Source organism: Rutidosis leptorrhynchoides, chromosome 2 (genome assembly GCF_046630445.1).
Source record: "Rutidosis leptorrhynchoides isolate AG116_Rl617_1_P2 chromosome 2, CSIRO_AGI_Rlap_v1, whole genome shotgun sequence".
In the NCBI taxonomy this organism is placed as follows: Eukaryota; Viridiplantae; Streptophyta; class Magnoliopsida; order Asterales; family Asteraceae; genus Rutidosis; species Rutidosis leptorrhynchoides.
The window spans coordinates 573,279,147-573,296,415 of NC_092334.1; the positions used below are offsets into that span (position 1 = coordinate 573,279,147).

A 17,269-nucleotide genomic window follows, 5' to 3' on the forward strand; every position below is an offset into this window, starting at 1 on the left:
ACTCAAAAATATGAACAAGTAGTGATTTTTTCCCCTAAACTTTCAAGTTTCATCTCATACAAGTACAAAACCATGTAACCAATTTTACAATACTTACCTTTCCATCATTATTTTCTGTTTCCCTTAATCCTTCCTTCTAAAAAAAACTCGATCGTCTTTAAAAAAAACTCGACAACACATCAGGGAAAATCAAGAGAGAGAAAAAAAAATCGAATAATAAGTAAATACGGAGTAAATAAATATACACTCTTGTTTGTGTTTGAACTTTGGAGCTGCAGAATAAAACCCTAACATCTGAAACAAACTGCCGCTCCCTCGCCTTCTCACTTCCGTTCCCTAACAACAATCCCATTTACATCGTTATCGCCGGAACCAATTATTTCAGTCGACGGCCCATACCTAATCAGAATCAGGTACTTTCTCGTATGTTTTTTTTTTTTTTTTTTTCTTGTTATTTTTGATTCAAATCGATTCTGTTAATATGGAATGGGTTGTTTGATGTTTATGCATCATACGGTTTTAAAGATTGTCAATGTTCATGTTCATATATATGTTTATAATGTTCACCTAATTCAGTTTCAATTATCTGAATTCGATTTTGGTGGGCCAAATTGTTCAACAATTATAGAATTAACACGGTTCGTTCCAGATACTTGATTGCAAATCCAATAACCAAGTACCTAAGAAATTTAGTCATGCTAATTGTTATCTATTGCTTGTTTTGATCCCTAAAAGCTTGCTAGTGCTGCTTAAACGGATACCTGTTCAAAAGATTACTATATTTATTTGTTTTTTATATTTTTCAGAAATTCTACTTCATTACTGTAAGGTGATTAAGGTGCGTGCACACGGTAGCTTCAATTGTATAAACCAGGATGTTATACGACGAAGAAGAGTCTTCTGGAAATGATTCTGATACAGGGTTTGAAGAGGACATGGAAGCCTTAAGAAGGGCCTGCTCTCTCACAGGCATCAACGAGCCTGTTGATGACCTTCCAACATCATCAACAGGTGATGGAGATTATGAAGTCACTGATGAGTCTGAAGTTGAGGACTTAGAGCTGTTGCGTAGCATACAACAACGTTTTTCTGTTCCCACCGATGACATGGGCACTGAACAAAAACCTATAACCATGAAACCGTTAAACACTATCCTACCTTCAGGTTTATCAGATGATTCTGGGGATGATTACGAAACTCTCTGTGCCATTCAACGGAGATTCTCACAGTACAATGGTATAGTTTCTGTTTAGTTTTGCGTCTTTTGATGACTGTTTGCTTCCTTTTTCTTGTGCATATCATTCGTGAGCATAAAACATACTCTTCCCTTCTTCGGTTGATTGTTGTCTGTTTCAGAAATTGCACGCTTCTTCTACTGATTAAAAGCTTGATTAATAATTTAATCATGTGGTAGAGGTGTTCGTGTGTATGCAATACCCAGTTTTCCGGAGGTTATTTATATGCCAATGACAACCCCATATTCTTTTTTTTCATTTGTTTTATTTTTATTTTTTTGGTAGTTAACATTTGTTACTTTACCATGTAGATAGGTTAAGCTCATATATGATGGTTTGGAGGCAACTTGTATTACAATTGCTGTTTTGGCAAAATTTTAAATTTGCAAATACTTTAGTGCCATTTAGTGAGTGACTGTAATTTCTGTACGTTTGCATAGAAAATAAAGAAAATTGGTATCTGCAGTCATGAGGTCAAAGGTTAGAATATCATCTTTATCAATTTGTACAACCTATTTGTTCCCAAGTAACTAATGCAAATTAACATAGATGCCTGTTGTAATGGCTTTCTGCATGCTTCATTATTGCCATATTCTGAAAAAGTTGCTTAATCCTTTTTCATATGTTTTGTCTTATAACTAACATAATCTTTATGTTCTTTAAAATTTGAACCAGATGAGTTTGACAACTGCACGGAGAGTTCAATACAGAGATCTGAGCAGGTTGGTGCAACTCATAACATAGATTTGGGAACGGAATCTTCCCCTAATATTTTTGTAAAGAGAGTTAATAACGGACAAGGATTTCTAGATTCTGTAGATGGAAGACGCAGCAATCAGAATTTGGATAACGTTACTTCAAATGCGAATGCCAGTGAGGGTCATGAACCTGGATCTGAACTTGTTTCAACAACAGATGGTGGTTTTCCAAGATCTGCACAGGCGTTTGTTGAAGCCATCAACAAGAACAGAACATGTCAGAAGTTTATACGTAACAAGTTGATTCAGATTGAAGCCAAGATTGAAGAAAATAGGAAGTTGAAGGAACGTTTCAAGATACTAAAAGATTTTCAGGTGGCTTGTAGAAAAAGAACAGGGCGAGCATTGTCTCAGAAGAAGGATGCACGGATACAGCTAATTTCTGTGCCAAAACAGAGAGCAAATGCTTCAAAGGTTAGTCTTTTCACTATTGTCTCTGATGTAAATGAAAGTTTTAGTTACTAAGGAAATATTAAAAATTTAATATTGAAGTTTTGCACTTTTGAAATTACAGCTCAAGGATAAAAGTACTCTTCCGATTTTACAAGGTTCTGCTGAAAATTCCCAAGTTGCAAACTTTAGAGATGCAATGTCAAGATATCCATTTTCTTTGAATCGGGAACCTTGGTCTAAAGAGGAGAAGAAGAACCTCATGAAAGGAATTAAACAGCAATTTCAAGAAGTATTAATGCAAAACCTTTTCAGGTAAATCATACTCAAAATCAGCAGTAGCACAATCTTTTCCACATTAGATCAAACAAAAAAGAGATGTTTTTATGTTTCACTTTCTTCATAACATGATTGAACTGAAATGTTATAATATTCCGCTTTCTTTACAACATAATTGAAACATAGGAAGACATGCACCTTCTGCTTCACGTAGAAACTATATATCTTTCTTTAAATTATCATCATATACTTGCTTCATTCATGCTCATACGAGTTAATACATTGTTCTTAATGAAAATCTTCTAATGAGTTTTGTTGGTCTTTTTAATTTTGTTCCTAATACACTTGACAGTGCTGGAGATGCAGATTCTAGTTATCTTGATAGCATGATGAAGCAAATCAGAGATCATATATTGACTCCTGAGGAAATCAAATTGTTCCTTCCTGAGGTTAATTGGGAACATTTGGCTTCCATGTATGTCACAGGCCGGTCTGGTCCTGAATGTCAATCAAGGTAATTGTTTCATTTGGCTTTCGATTTGAATAGGGCAAATTGCATAAAAAGATAACCAACTTGGGATATATGACCAATTTATCTTAGGCCAGTAAAAACCATCGAAGTTTAGGTAAGATAAATGGGTTTCTGTCAAGAAGTTAAAGAATAAGTCAATTTGGTCAAAAGTTACCGACTTGTCTGTTGTCACACCTTCATACATACATACAATCATTGTTTTTATAGTATTCTATGACAAAAAACATGTCTACCATCATATGCAATTCGTCTTTAATTTTTAATTAACTTTAAGTCATACATTCCATGTTCTTTTTCTTATCTGATTAACTATGTAAACTGGTACAGGTGGGTGAACTGTGAGGACCCTTCAATTAATCAGCAGCCATGGAATATACAAGAAGATAAGAAACTTCAGAGTCTGGTTCAGAGGCAGGGGTTTAGTAACTGGATAAAAGTTGCCAAGGAACTGAATACAAATAGAACGCCTTTTCAATGTTTGGCTCGATTTCAAAGGAGTCTTAACGTGTCTATAATCAAGAATGAATGGACTCGCTCTGAGGATGAAGAACTTCGTCATGCAGTAGCCGAGTATGGGGACACTAACTGGCAGCTGGTTGCTTCTACACTTGAAGGAAGGACTGGTACACAATGCTCAAATAGGCCAGTTAGCTGTCAATGGTGATAGAGTGCACTTTAAAGTGATTATCTTTGTTGCCCCTTTAAAGGTCTAAAGAAAATTTAAAAAAAAAAACCAGTTGGGATTTGCTTCTTTTAGATGTGGAAGCTGTTTTAAAAGTTTAGCTTGCTAAATTTTTGACTTTGTGTTCATCACGGTGTATAATGGTCATGGTTAAACAGTCTTTGATGAAATAGTGTGGAGACCTAAGCTAACCTCAAAGTGTCTTTGGTTTAGCACTTTAAGAAAAAAGAAAACTTACGTTTTTTTCTTTTATCTGGCATTTTAAAAAAGAGAAAATTTACAACTTGTATGCTGATTTTGCTTGCTACAATTGTGTTTATGTATGCAGATGGAAAAAGACTTTGAACCCACTAAGGAAGAGAGTTGGGAAATGGAATAAAGATGAGGACAAACGTCTTAAAATAGCCGTTAGGTTTTTTGGGGCAAAAAACTGGAACAAACTAGCTAAATTTGTACCTGGCAGGACGCAAGAGCAATGTCATGAAAGGTATCACTAGGCATACACTCATACACATTAGAGGTGGTAAAATGGGCGGTTTGGGGATTTCTCCATTTGGCCCTTTCTTTAAGTCATTCAATGTTTTATAAACAATTAGCATGTCAAATATGATCTAAAATTATAATCTTTCAGCAAAAATTAAATTAGCATGTCGGTTAATAGAAATTAAGCACTGTAGTAAAATTTCTCGATTAATCACCGGTCCAATTATCCAAAATCCATTTAATTAATCGGTCAACGTCGGTTAATGAGTCAAAGTCGGATTTGTTTGTCAAAGTTGGATTTAGTCGGCCAGAATCAGAATCAGTAGCCTGTTAATATGAATTCAAACTAGTATTTCAGAGTAACAAATTACATTTCTAGAAAATTATGTTGATGTTTATGTTTATAGTTTTCCTCTATATTTACACATGATTTTGAAATCTTATGCTATTTAAATTTGAATATATAAAAAGTCCAAATGATTAATCCCCTCCAAAGTCCCAAACAAGTACTCCCTGCTTGGTCTTAAGTATTTAGATGCACATTAGGTGGGCTTCAATCTGTTTGACATTTTAGCCTGTCTTTATATCTATATTCATGTTTCACCTATTTGGCCCATTGGAGAGAAATTAATTAGCATTTATCCCTACCTGAGTAAATGGGCCGAAACTGCCACCTCTAATGTACAATTTTACGTGTTACATTACATTACATTACATTAAATATTATTATATTAAAGAACGGTCTATCCTGTGACAGATGGGCTAACTGCTTAGACCCTTCACTTAATATGAATGAGTGGACTGAAGACGAGGATTTGAAACTAAAACAAGCAATCGAGGATCACGGTTATTAGATTCGAATTCGAATCATTAATATTATTAGATTCGAATCAAACAATATTTTGTTTATTTACCTTTGTGATTGAATTCGGTGATTTAATCGGTAATCAAAGTACTTATTGGTTTGATCTTTGTTTAATTTCTGGATATCTGTATGTATATATGTATCTAGTAATTGAAGTGCCCTGTTGAACTTGTGTTGCTTATCAATATAGATAACATTGAGGAGGACATTCGTGCCTTGCAGCTAGACTCAGCTGGTATACTTGTATTTCTTGATTTTTATAGTTTCTAAGGGTTTCAGATACTTTTTAAAAACTAATCTCGTTTATAGAATTATAATAATAGTTGTATGTTGAGTTAATGCACGCTGCTTTATTGAATTTTTATTGTTTATTATTAATTGTTAGCGGAAGATAGTATCACGGTGCCTGTAGAGAATGGTGGGAAACTTGAAGAACCTGTAGTTCCCGATCACTCGGAACAAGGTAAGGGGTATTTATAAACCTTGTTTTGGTTGTTAATGTTTCAAATTACCTATAGTGACCTTTGTTATTACTTACTAATTCACGAAGATTTAGTAAATGGGTAGATCTAATCAGCAGGCACATGATCTGCTTTTTGTAACTGTTATTCAACAATTTCCCGATCCTTCCTTCTTTAGGGTAAAAGTTTTATCAGCATCTTAATGCTCATCAAGTACGGTCTAAGTAAATGTCAGTTGGCCAGTGCTTTAAGTTCATATAGTCTAGCCCAGTCCTCTATGTAGATACTTGTATAAGTGTTTCTGTGAACTTACAACATTCTTATATATGGTGAGATTAGTTAAGACATTTATGCAATGTAGTTGAGGTAATCTTGTGTACTTTTTTGTAGTCTAGTACAACTAGGGTTGCTCATTCATATCTCTATTTTAAATACTGAGTGTCTGTGTTACGGATTGTATTACTTTTCAACATTAATTTACATATAGTACGTTGATAGTTTAGTTTATAATATTGGTGGTTTCACCGTTCACGTGATGTGGAGGTCAATTAATTTCTGTAAATGCTACTAAATCAAATATATTAAATTTTAGCTGAAGATAGTAAGATTGTGCCTAATACTGATGATGGGAAGCTTGAAGAGTCTGTAGTCACTGATGATCTGGAAGAAGGTAAGGAGAATTTTCCAAATTTTTTTTTTTTTTTTTATTTTTTATTTTTGTTTTTACCGACATTTATGTGAAGGAGGCGTACTTGTTAAGAAATAACAAGTTTTATATCACTCACTTACCTTTGTCTTAGTTTTACATGAGGTTACATGAAACCTTATACAGATCTTTTGCATTTTTTTCAAAGTAGTATTGTAGCTTCTGAATCTGTCTGAGCCCAAGAGGTATCCCCACTTAAACTTTCAAGGCACTGTTATTTTGTTTCTCTTGATTTTTTTTTTAATTGAAACAACACTAACAATACTGCAGTTTTTTAACTTTTGATTCGTAGTGAATTTTATCCTATATTTTAAGCTTTTAAGACACTATTACTTTGCTTCTCCTCTTAGTTCTTATCCTTCTTTCTTTGTTGAAACATTACAGCCTTTTTATAGAATTTGTTGGTTTAGTAGCTTGCTTTTTGAGCGATTCGTATCTTACCATGTTTAGAAATATACGATTTTACATTAACTCATATAATGTAAAAACTTGTATGTCGCTTCTTAAATCCGAAACCAAATATTACCGACTTGCATTTGGAGATTCATGCCGATTCCCTCATTGTGTTTTGCAAGCCAAACCTGCTGTTATATATGTAGACGATTGAATTAGTTGTCTGGAAGATAATAGTTAGCAACTTATGCTGGTACATAGTTTGTTTATTATCTCAGCAAGTTTATAATGTTTACTGGTTACAGGGAAAGAAGTAACTCCTGCTTCAGAACATATTGAGGAAGTGGAGGGTAATAAGAAGAGACACTTGAATGTTGTATTCATTGGTCATGTCGGTATGTAAACATATAAATGTCCTTTTTATCCTTAATATGCCATTATTGATATTAAAATATATATATTTTTTTTGTTATGGATGTATTTACTATTATAGCTGTTTGTTAATAGTGCTACACTAGGGCCCTCTATTTGTATGGTTGCAATTTTATAACTGGCTTTACTTTTCTTTTTTTCTTTCTATCACGAAGCTAAAGTATTGTTTAGTACATTGAGTAAACTAATATTTGCAATCATACATGATGGAAGAAGGTCTCATCATCATATTTAAAGCAATAGGCGTCAGAGATTTTTGTATTATTGAGTTTACCGTGACGTCATTCAGTCATAATACAGGTTATCAATGTATCTGATTGTCGTTATTGTGAATTTATTTTTAGTTTTGTCCCAATCCATCACGTTGGCCTTTGGAGTTTTTCTGTTGATAACTCTTTTAACCTTATTTTTATTTTTATGAATATTAAGTTTGTGTCACTAGGCTTTGAAGAGTTTGGTTATTTTTTTTCCTTTTTATGAAATTATATGAATGATAGGATGTGGTCAAAGAAATTTATTCTTAGCACACATTCTTCTTATATGTGAATTCAGTCCTTTTTTTTTTATTACTATTTTGAGATGATCCAGTGGGGTGTGTGTGTTGTTAGTTGGCTATCCTTGGAGCTTGTATTGCATTTGTCAAACAGGTTACACTTGCATGTTTTTTGTCCTTTTTTTCTTCTTCGTATTTTGGAGTCATGTGGGGGCTTTGTAATTTCGTTGTTCTTGGAGTTTGTGGTATTGTTCAATTCATGATTTGGTTATTATGAACTATTCTTTTATATTGGTTTCTACGTTCTAGTATGCTTTAGTGTTATATGTGGCTTCAACTATCTAATGATTACTTTTATAGGATGTTTATCTTGTATCCTCTTTTTTTACATTTAATCATATAAAGAATTTTATTTCAACTCTATTTGTCTTTGCTCATATGTTACAGGAGTGTTGCTACCTGTTTAGGTTATGTCGAACTTAAGATTGTATTTGGACATATTAGGATGATTTTACATTCTAATTTTGAGAATCACTATTTGCTATCTTGTTAATTTTGTTGTAACTTCTTTTTTTTTTTTTTGAAATTTAATTACTATGGGCTGAAGATGCTGGGAAGTCTACAATTGGAGGGCAGATACTTTACCTTAGTGGTCAAGTTGATGAGCGAACAATTCAGAAGTACGAAAAGGAAGCTAAGGATAAGAGTAGAGAGAGTTGGTACATGGCATATATTATGGACACCAATGAAGAGGAGAGGGCTAAGGTATTAATCTGTTTCTTGCGTATTTGAACCCCGTGAGAAATTCTCAGTTGCTACTTGATTTCTCATGTGTTTGCATGATGTTACATTTGTTTCACATATCTATAACCTTGTTTTCTTTCTTGTTTAAATGTCACCCGTTTATCTGCTAATGTTTAATGCTCACTATAGGGGAAAACTGTTGAAGTTGGCAGAGCACATTTCGAGACTGAGACTACACGATTTACCATACTCGATGCACCGGTATCTTCCTTTTCTTGTATCTAAAATTTGTGTAGAATGCCCTACAATACTTGTTATTACATTTATTAACATTTAAGTTTATAAGTGTTTTTTTGGAAACTTGATTTTCTATCTTTTACAATCCCATGTTTCTCCATCTAATATCTGTAACACCATTATAAATACTATGTATATATGTATATGTATGTATGTATTGGTGTTAAATTAAATAAAACTAACCTTATGGTGGTAAATGTTGGAAGGGTTTCGAGTGGCGGTTGTGCATCACTTTTAGTAAGTTCATGCATACCTGCTCAAAAGCTGATGCACAACTACCACATGTTTTCTCACCTTGTCTTCTACCTTCTATTTACAATAAGGTTTCTTCGTTCTACAAAACCCAACCCTACTATATGTCTACAAATTTATGTGTCTACATACACACACTCACGTGTACAAACGTACACACGTGGACACACACATATATCTAATACTATATATATCCAAATATATTTTTAACTTAGTTTCTTTTTGGGTAAATGAACCATTAATGATTCATTTCTGATGTTTTCAGGGCCACAAAAGTTATGTACCTAACATGATTAGTGGTGCTTCTCAAGCTGATATAGGTGTACTGGTACAATTTTCTACTTTTACCAACTCGTGCCGTCTTTTACTATAATATCAGAGTGTGTATCTTAGTCAATTCTATCAGGTTATTTCTGCTCGAAAAGGGGAATTTGAAACTGGGTATGAGAGAGGTGGACAAACTCGTGAACATGTTCAACTCGCAAAGACCTTGGGTGTTTCTAAGTTGCTTGTTGTTGTCAATAAAATGGACGACCCAACAGTTAATTGGTCAAAGCAGAGGTGCTTGTTTTTTTCCCTTGGCAACTGTTGCATTATAATTATTTGATTGTCGTCTCTAATTGTTACAAACTTTTTACAGGTATGATGAAATCGAGTCCAAAATGGTACCGTTTCTGAAGTCCTCAGGTTATAATGTGAAGAAAGGTAAACAAATATTTTCTTGATTTCTCTTATTATATCGAGTACTTTTGGCTGATTAATTTGCTCACCTTTTGACTCTTTCAACCGACCATCAGTTAACTAGTGACTTAAGATTCCAATGTTAATGCACTGGTAATTTCACCAACGAGGATTCTTGTGACACCCTTATGTTGGTACACATGGAACAAATAGAAACTGAAAAAGGGTTCAATTGTGATTGTAAATTTCCATCATTGAATGTATTGGAGATATTATTTTGCTGTAGGTTTAGCTTTAGATGTACATACTCACCTTCCACAGTAAATAGTAAGTATTCTTTTTCAGTCATTACTCTAGTATCCAATAGAAGCCACATCCTTACTTAAATGATATCTGACATTCTGTCCTCTTCTGAATTTGGGAATTATAATATACAAATAAGCAAATGTGAATTTTGGTTTTAATCTCTTAAGGTCGTGTAGGATTTAGATATTGTTTGTTAAAGTATTACTCATTTGCAGATATCCAGTTTCTTCCAATATCTGGACTTCATGGTACCAATTTGCAAACTAGAGTTGGAAAAAGTGTGTGCCCGTGGTGGGATGGTCAATGTCTATTTGAAGAACTTGATGCAATTGAAGTTCCGTTACGTGATCCTAATGGTCCATTCAGGTATCACATTAGTATTACTGCATGGGTTGATCATTTATCTGGTAGTCTCTATATCACATTTTTCTCAGTGATTATGTAAATTACAAATCAGACTTCATAAAAAACGGGTCTTGAGATGGTTTAAATATTGACGAAAGTTATTTAATACGGAGTATCTCTTAACTTACAGTAATATATTAAAGTATACTTGTAATAATATATGAGTCACTAAACATTTATAGAAGATCTGAAATTTAGCCATGAAGTGTTTCTTGTCCACCCAACCCGATTCCCCATTCTTCACAAAATGTGCATGTTGTTCGACCAACTTGATCCAGCCATTTGACTACATTTAGTTTTATGTATGATTACTCTGTTAATTGTTGTTGTAACATTGTTTGTTGCTTATATTAATTTCATGTAAGGAAGTAAATAAGATGAGGAATGTTTGTTGCTTATATCAACTGACATTTTTGCTTCCAGAATGCCTATTATCGACAAATTCAAAGACCTTGGGACTGTTGTTATGGGAAAAGTAGAGTCTGGTAGTGTGCGAGAGGGCAATAGCTTGCTGATTATGCCAAACAAGGTTCTTTCTTTGATGATATGTTTTTTTTTTGGTTCATCATTTTCTAATTTCTCTTCTTTCTACTAAACATCAATGCCTTATAAAAGTTCGTGGAACATTTCTATACACGCAGGTTCAAGTAAAAGTTCTTGCCATTTTTATTGATGAGGATAAAGTTAGGAGTGCAGGGCCCGGTGAGAATCTGCGAGTCCGAGTCTCTGGGATTGAAGAAGAGGATATACTGTCGGGATTTGTTCTTTCTAGTGTTGGTATGTTTTCCCTTATTATTTTTCATTAATAAGTGAACTTCAGTACTAATGTGAAAGATACAACCATAATACCTCACTCCGTTTTCTTGTGGAACTCAATGATTTTAATTTTTAAAGTTGCTTATAGTTCAAAGTTATCTTTCTAATCACTAATATCTGATGTACTATATTGCAAATGGTTAATACTTCTCACGTGTAAAACCTTTCTATTAATAGTAACATCCAGTTTCAGGTTCACCCCCAATATGTTAGTTTATTTTTACCAAACCATAATTTGTTCGACATACAGGTGTTACTTTATCTACAGTCTAGAATTTAACTGTAAAACAGGTTTTGTTTATTCGTGTGCATGTACAATTCCTGGCGTAGTATTTTTTAACGGTGTATATTTTTTCGCTGTTTCATGCAGAAAAACCGATAGCTGCAGTTTATGAGTTTGTTGCTCAGTTGCATATACTTGAATTGCTGGATAACGTATGCAGACTCGCTTTGATAAAATTTCGTTTGACATTGTTCTATTATTTCTCATTATTTATTCTTAAATATGTTATTAAAACTTCTACTGGTATGTTAGGCTATTTTTACTGCTGGGTACAAGGCTATATTGCACATTCATTCTGTAGTTGAGGAATGTGAGATTCTTGAGCTGATTCAGCAAATTGATCCCAAGACCCGGAAACCAATGAAAAAGAAAGTGCTTTTTGTGAAGAATGGTGCTGTTGTCATATGCCGTATTCAGGTTGGTTTGAATGTGAAAATTAAATAGGCTGGTTTATACCATCATACTTTTCTTGAGCATGTTATGTATTTTGTTACATTCTAGTGTTTTGGTTGCTTTTAATAGTGAACATATTACTCTAGGCAGTATACTAATATTTGTTATTTATATTTGAAAGTATTGATTTACGTTCTTTAGGGATAAATCGAACTAAAGTCATTATTTGTTTGCTCTTTGTATAATTTTAGTTAATAATTAAATCATGTAATCATAAATAAAATCTGCTGGATGTTAACTGAAATAATTGGTCTTTGTCATAATCCATCTTTTTGTTTTAACCCATTCATACAATGGATTGTTGAGAGGAAAAATAGATGTAAAGGATGTGCATTGAATGTGTTGAATTGGACAATTGTGTTGAAAGTTGTTTAAAGTATATTCAAATGCTTGTAACCCATTAATTGTTTTAATCAGTAGAATAATAATAATTATTTTTCTCTTTGATATTTCTTCAGGTGACAAATATGATATGCATAGAGAAGTTTGCTGATTTTCAGCAGCTTGGGCGGTTCACACTTCGTACTGAAGGTTAGCAGCTGTTACAAAGTCTCTTGATTAATTTATTTGTAGTTAATGTCTTTAATCCCCTTGCCTAACTCCCTGGTACAAAAGATCAAAGGATTTGCTACCTTAAATATTCATTTTTTTTTTTTGGTTCTGCTGCAGGAAAAACAGTTGCAATTGGAAAAGTAACTGAACTTGCATAAGCAAATTTTGTCAAAGAGGTAAGCTGGCATCAGTGGTAGATTGGTATATGTTTACAATAAAGGTGTTTCTGTATAGATGCACATGATGTTTACTTTGTTGGTAACAATCGTATAACCTATTTATATGAATACGGGTTAACTTTTGTTGTACCCAAATGGTAATGGGCCAAACAAGTAAAACTCAAATTTTAAAAATTTAATTTTAAAGGAAAAAGGTCATACTTGCAATGTCAGCCAAAGAGCATTCAAAAGTGTATCTGTTTAACTCTTTAAAATTTATTTGATATTTGTTGGTAGGATAAGTTTGTTATGTGAATATAAATTTCTATGGGTTAAGTGTTTGAAATTATTTTTAAAAATAGTAGTAGCTGAGCTGGTGGGTAAATTTTTCGAATATAATTCGCATGTTTTATCGATCTTTTTCAAACTTTGTGCACTTAATAAATTAATTAGGAGATAAACTTTCAGCAGCATTCTATCTTTTTTATCTGTTTACTGTGATTATATAATCTGAATCAACAATCCGTTGTAACATTGCATTTTTATAATAGGCCTGATTGTTTATAATAATGTTGTAGCCAAGTTACAAGGCTTTTGAAATAAATCATGTTTATGATAATATATCACTTTGGTGGCTGACATGTCCAATTCCACATTCGTACTAACTTATTTTGTTCTCTGGTCATGCAGTTAGGGGGCGACTAGCTACATGAGAGGCTAAAGCAGAGTTCAGATTCAGACCATTGTTGGGTGCGGTGTCCTCGAGTCATTGAGTGTGTATTAGTGGTGGTTTGTATCGAGCAGTCAGATCTTTGAGCCATCCGGATTTATTATCGATACCGGTATATTTAAATGGGAAAAGCAGTTACCTGTCAAAACATATGTTGTTTGGCTAAAGAGGTAGTCATAAACGTTTTGATATTATCTTTGTGGGGTTACATATATGATATATGTTTTTGAATTATATTTTTTAGACTGAAATTTCTCATGGAAGGTGTTAAACCTCATGCATTGGATGGCTATTATCAAGTCTCACAACTATTATAAAGTGATTAGGTTCTTTCGAGAATCGAGATTTATTCTAATAAAAAAGGAAAAAATATTTGATTTCTTGAGAAATAAGAAAACTGAATATAACTCGTAAGAACTTGAGACCATAAACAAAATAATCTGTCTATAATTAATAAATTCTGAATAAAGCAAATGAGGTGCTTTATAAAAACGTGTCTGGCAAATTCTAATGAAACATTATTCAAAATGCCCTTAAATTTTGAAGTGTTCAGCGATATGCTCTCTGAACTTTCTAATGCCCAAATACAATGTGTGTTGGTCCGTGTGTGGTGCCTTGGTCGTTGACTCATTTTACTAGCTAGCTTCATACATCACCTCAACTGGCAAATGCACCATGCACGATGCGTGTTGATCCGTTCGTGGTGCATGTTGCCGTGAATAAAATCAGATTTTCTGGATAATATTTTCTGACATTTTTAAGATTTTTAGGATACTGTTTTATCTCATTAAAAAAGTGCCATGTGGTTAGTTTCACCATTCCAACAAGCAGATTCTTATATAAAACATAACGTGAAGATCTGATCTTATTCTGGGCGACAAACACTGCGCACGAACCAACATGCACCGTGCGTGTGCGAGTTGCGAGTATGTATGAAGCTAGCCGGTAAAATGAATCCACGATCAAAGCACCACACACCATGCATGGACCAACACACACCGTTCGTGGTGCGTGATCTGAGGCCATTTGGGTAATTACGAAAATTCAGGAGCATATCGTTAAACACTTCTGAATTTAATGGCCTTTTGACTAATTTCCCAATTCTAAGCTTATTGTTGAGATATCCAATTAGACAATCACGTTAGCTATTTCGAATTTATAAGGCTCGAGACCTAAATCGCTATTTATATTAATCCTAAGGTTAATAATAGAAAGTATAACCTATGGTCGTTATTCAAAAGGCGATGGATTTGAGGTTAGGTAATAAAGAAATCTTTGATTATTTAGATAAGAATGAGAAGATTTTGGGTTTTTGATTACTAAACTGAAGTGCATAAAGGTAAATAAGGCGGTGGTTTCTCTATGTATGCTTCAGTCGGGGTCATGGTTTCCAGACGGTGGTCTATTCTAGGGCTAAGTAGTTGAGTTGCTTAAGGCTTAAGAGATGATAAGGTTATCCTAAAGATGAGGCCATTTAACAAACCTAGCTGATTCTGGTATGAAGTTGTCCAAAACTAGGGTTAGACGTGTCACTAGGTTGAATAATTGTAATGTTGTAGTCATCTGAAGTTCTTTTAGACTCACAACTCTAATAGACTAGCAGTTATGCTCTAGTCCTACCCTCATATCGTCAACTAAGATCATTCACATCCAGGCATGAGATTCTGAATAAACAACACCATGAAATGACATTGGAAGCCACTAGATTAAGTTGGCATAACCCTAAATGCTAATATACTTTTACATCATACAATGGGGATAACTATCATGTTTGTTATACTTCATTAGGTTAGAAGACAATATGTATGGAAATACGGAACTTCCTTAGTCATGACATACTAGCATACTAAAAAGGCATACTTTCTCTTAGGCAACAATCAAACAAGAACACGCAATAGGTCTAGTCATTTAGACGTTCCAACATTATGTTATTAGTATGATTAACTGAGTAGTAATTATCCCGAGAGTTCTTTCAAAAATAACTATTGCACAACTACAGATTGAACCTAACTTTAATCCTACGGTCCTTATCTCCAGTGAACACCCGAGGTGTTAGGGGAATAACACCCATGTCAAGTTCAAGGTATCTATTAGGCTTAGAATAACTAATGGGCCCAAGTTTGATGAATTAGCTACGTGTATTTGGGTAGACTGGGTTTAAGTCACATCAAAAATCGGTTAGATAAACGATACTAAACCTGCAATTGTACATTCTAAATTTTTACCTAAAGGCTAGGGAATATAATTTTACTCCAGCATATACACTAATCATCACAACTACTCAAATATTTATGCTAGTATGATAAATTTACATATTAACTAATAGACAAAAGTTATGAATAGTAATCATGGGCATTTTCGACTTTTCACTTTTTTTTTTAATTTTAACTAAATTTAATATTACCAACAAAGCCCCCCACATTTATTTGAAAAATTCAAATCGACCCCCCAAACAGGGGGATAAAGTGTCAAATAACCATTTTCATAAAAAAATCTTAAATAAATTCCACCCAAATAGGTCATATCTTCTCGCTCGCAACGAGTTAAATTTTTCCGACACCATCGTTAAACTCGAAATAATTTTAGGAACACAATCTCACTAGCTATACGCAAAACAGACGCTTTTTAAAAAACGCTAAATATTTGGGGTACTTTTCATACACGTTGATTTTGCGTTAAATTTTTAAAAGTCGACAATTCCATAGCGAAACGCGGAGATGCACATATATCGTTAATTTAAAATAATATTTAAATCTCTCACGGGTTATACCGTTTAGTTCGATTCGAGTTGCGCTTCAACGACATCATCGTTAGCCACAAAATAATTTTACTAAACGCAATAAAAATACATTGAAAACCGAACCCCGGCGCGAAGCGAGGGTTCGATAACTAGTATATAACAAACATAAAAAAGTGACACATAATAAAAGAAAAACATGTTAAAAAAATAAATAAAACAAATGCCTGAATAAAATAAAACCTAAGATAGTGTGGTACTACATATATTTGACCGAAGTCGTAGTTCCTAAATTAACTTCTTAGTTAATATTTACTAATCAAAATGATTAGTAATGAAATGTATTGAATAATTATTGTTGTTGAATGTGAAGTGTGTTAAAATGAGGAATATAATTTTCTATTTATAGAGTTCATATTTGAAGAGTCATATAATTCTTAACTTTTCTTATATATTTTTTTAGATAGTAAAAAAAACAATTCCTAAATTACCACTTCGTTTGAGGGGGTTTAATGATGTCATAGAGTACTCCCTATCATGACACTTTCCTTTTCAAATTAACACGGCACATCATCGTCACATCATTATTTACTTCTCATTTTTTCCCTATCACTAACCATTACACATTTCCTCAACCTCTATAAAGTAATTAATTAATCCACTATAGAAACTTTAAAACCAAACGTACAATCAGTTAAACAATAAAGTCCGTGAGGATTTATAATGTATATTCAGGAAATCCTTGGAGACAAAGGATTGACGGCACATTGACTAGAGCCGTCAAAGGTGTCAATTTTGACTATTAATTTTAGGAGTTCTGACAAGCAAAAAATAAGTCTTTTGTATATAAGATTTTTTTACATATACTTAAGAAAATTTTGGTACAAATACCCTGACATGTCTGGCACATGACCGGAGTTAACTAAATTTTTTGACGAACGTCAATTAGAGGGACTAAATCAGTACTTTTTGCAAACCACTGAGAACAAATCGATAAAAAAGGCAAAGAGACGAAACCAACATTTTAGTACAAATCACAATGATCATTTCAGCGGTTTTGTCTAAAAAGAAAGAAGAAAAGTGTTCGAAGGTAATAATAGTTATATTTTTTTTTGTTCATTTAAACAAACGACTCAGGTATTTCAT

The 17,269-nt window shown here is 33.4% G+C and overlaps 1 protein-coding gene across 4 annotated transcripts; it reads left to right on the forward strand.

Annotated features, from left to right (window-relative positions):
• The first annotated feature begins 255 nt into the window (after window positions 1-255).
• On the forward strand, window positions 256-13,620 carry LOC139894591 (uncharacterized). Of its 4 annotated transcripts, none has more exons than XM_071877962.1 (26): window positions 256-413; window positions 807-1,236; window positions 1,911-1,957; window positions 2,046-2,407; window positions 2,508-2,698; window positions 3,015-3,176; window positions 3,522-3,836; window positions 4,205-4,363; window positions 5,117-5,205; window positions 5,415-5,459; window positions 5,610-5,687; window positions 6,278-6,355; window positions 7,090-7,179; window positions 8,317-8,474; window positions 8,643-8,714; window positions 9,268-9,330; window positions 9,409-9,563; window positions 9,643-9,707; window positions 10,205-10,355; window positions 10,818-10,923; window positions 11,036-11,171; window positions 11,581-11,645; window positions 11,746-11,910; window positions 12,405-12,477; window positions 12,616-12,674; window positions 13,347-13,620. In XM_071877962.1, exons 5-25 carry the CDS (start codon window positions 2,583-2,585, stop codon window positions 12,654-12,656), a joined length of 2,382 nt encoding a protein of 793 aa, XP_071734063.1. In that variant the 5' UTR covers window positions 256-413; window positions 807-1,236; window positions 1,911-1,957; window positions 2,046-2,407; window positions 2,508-2,582; the 3' UTR covers window positions 12,657-12,674; window positions 13,347-13,620. The 4 variants fall into 4 exon arrangements, 3 of the variants coding, with proteins under 3 accessions (XP_071734063.1, XP_071734064.1, XP_071734065.1); XM_071877963.1 differs by having other exon boundaries at window positions 2,055-2,407; XM_071877964.1 differs by lacking the exon at window positions 6,278-6,355.
• The last annotated feature ends 3,649 nt before the right edge of the window (window positions 13,621-17,269 follow it).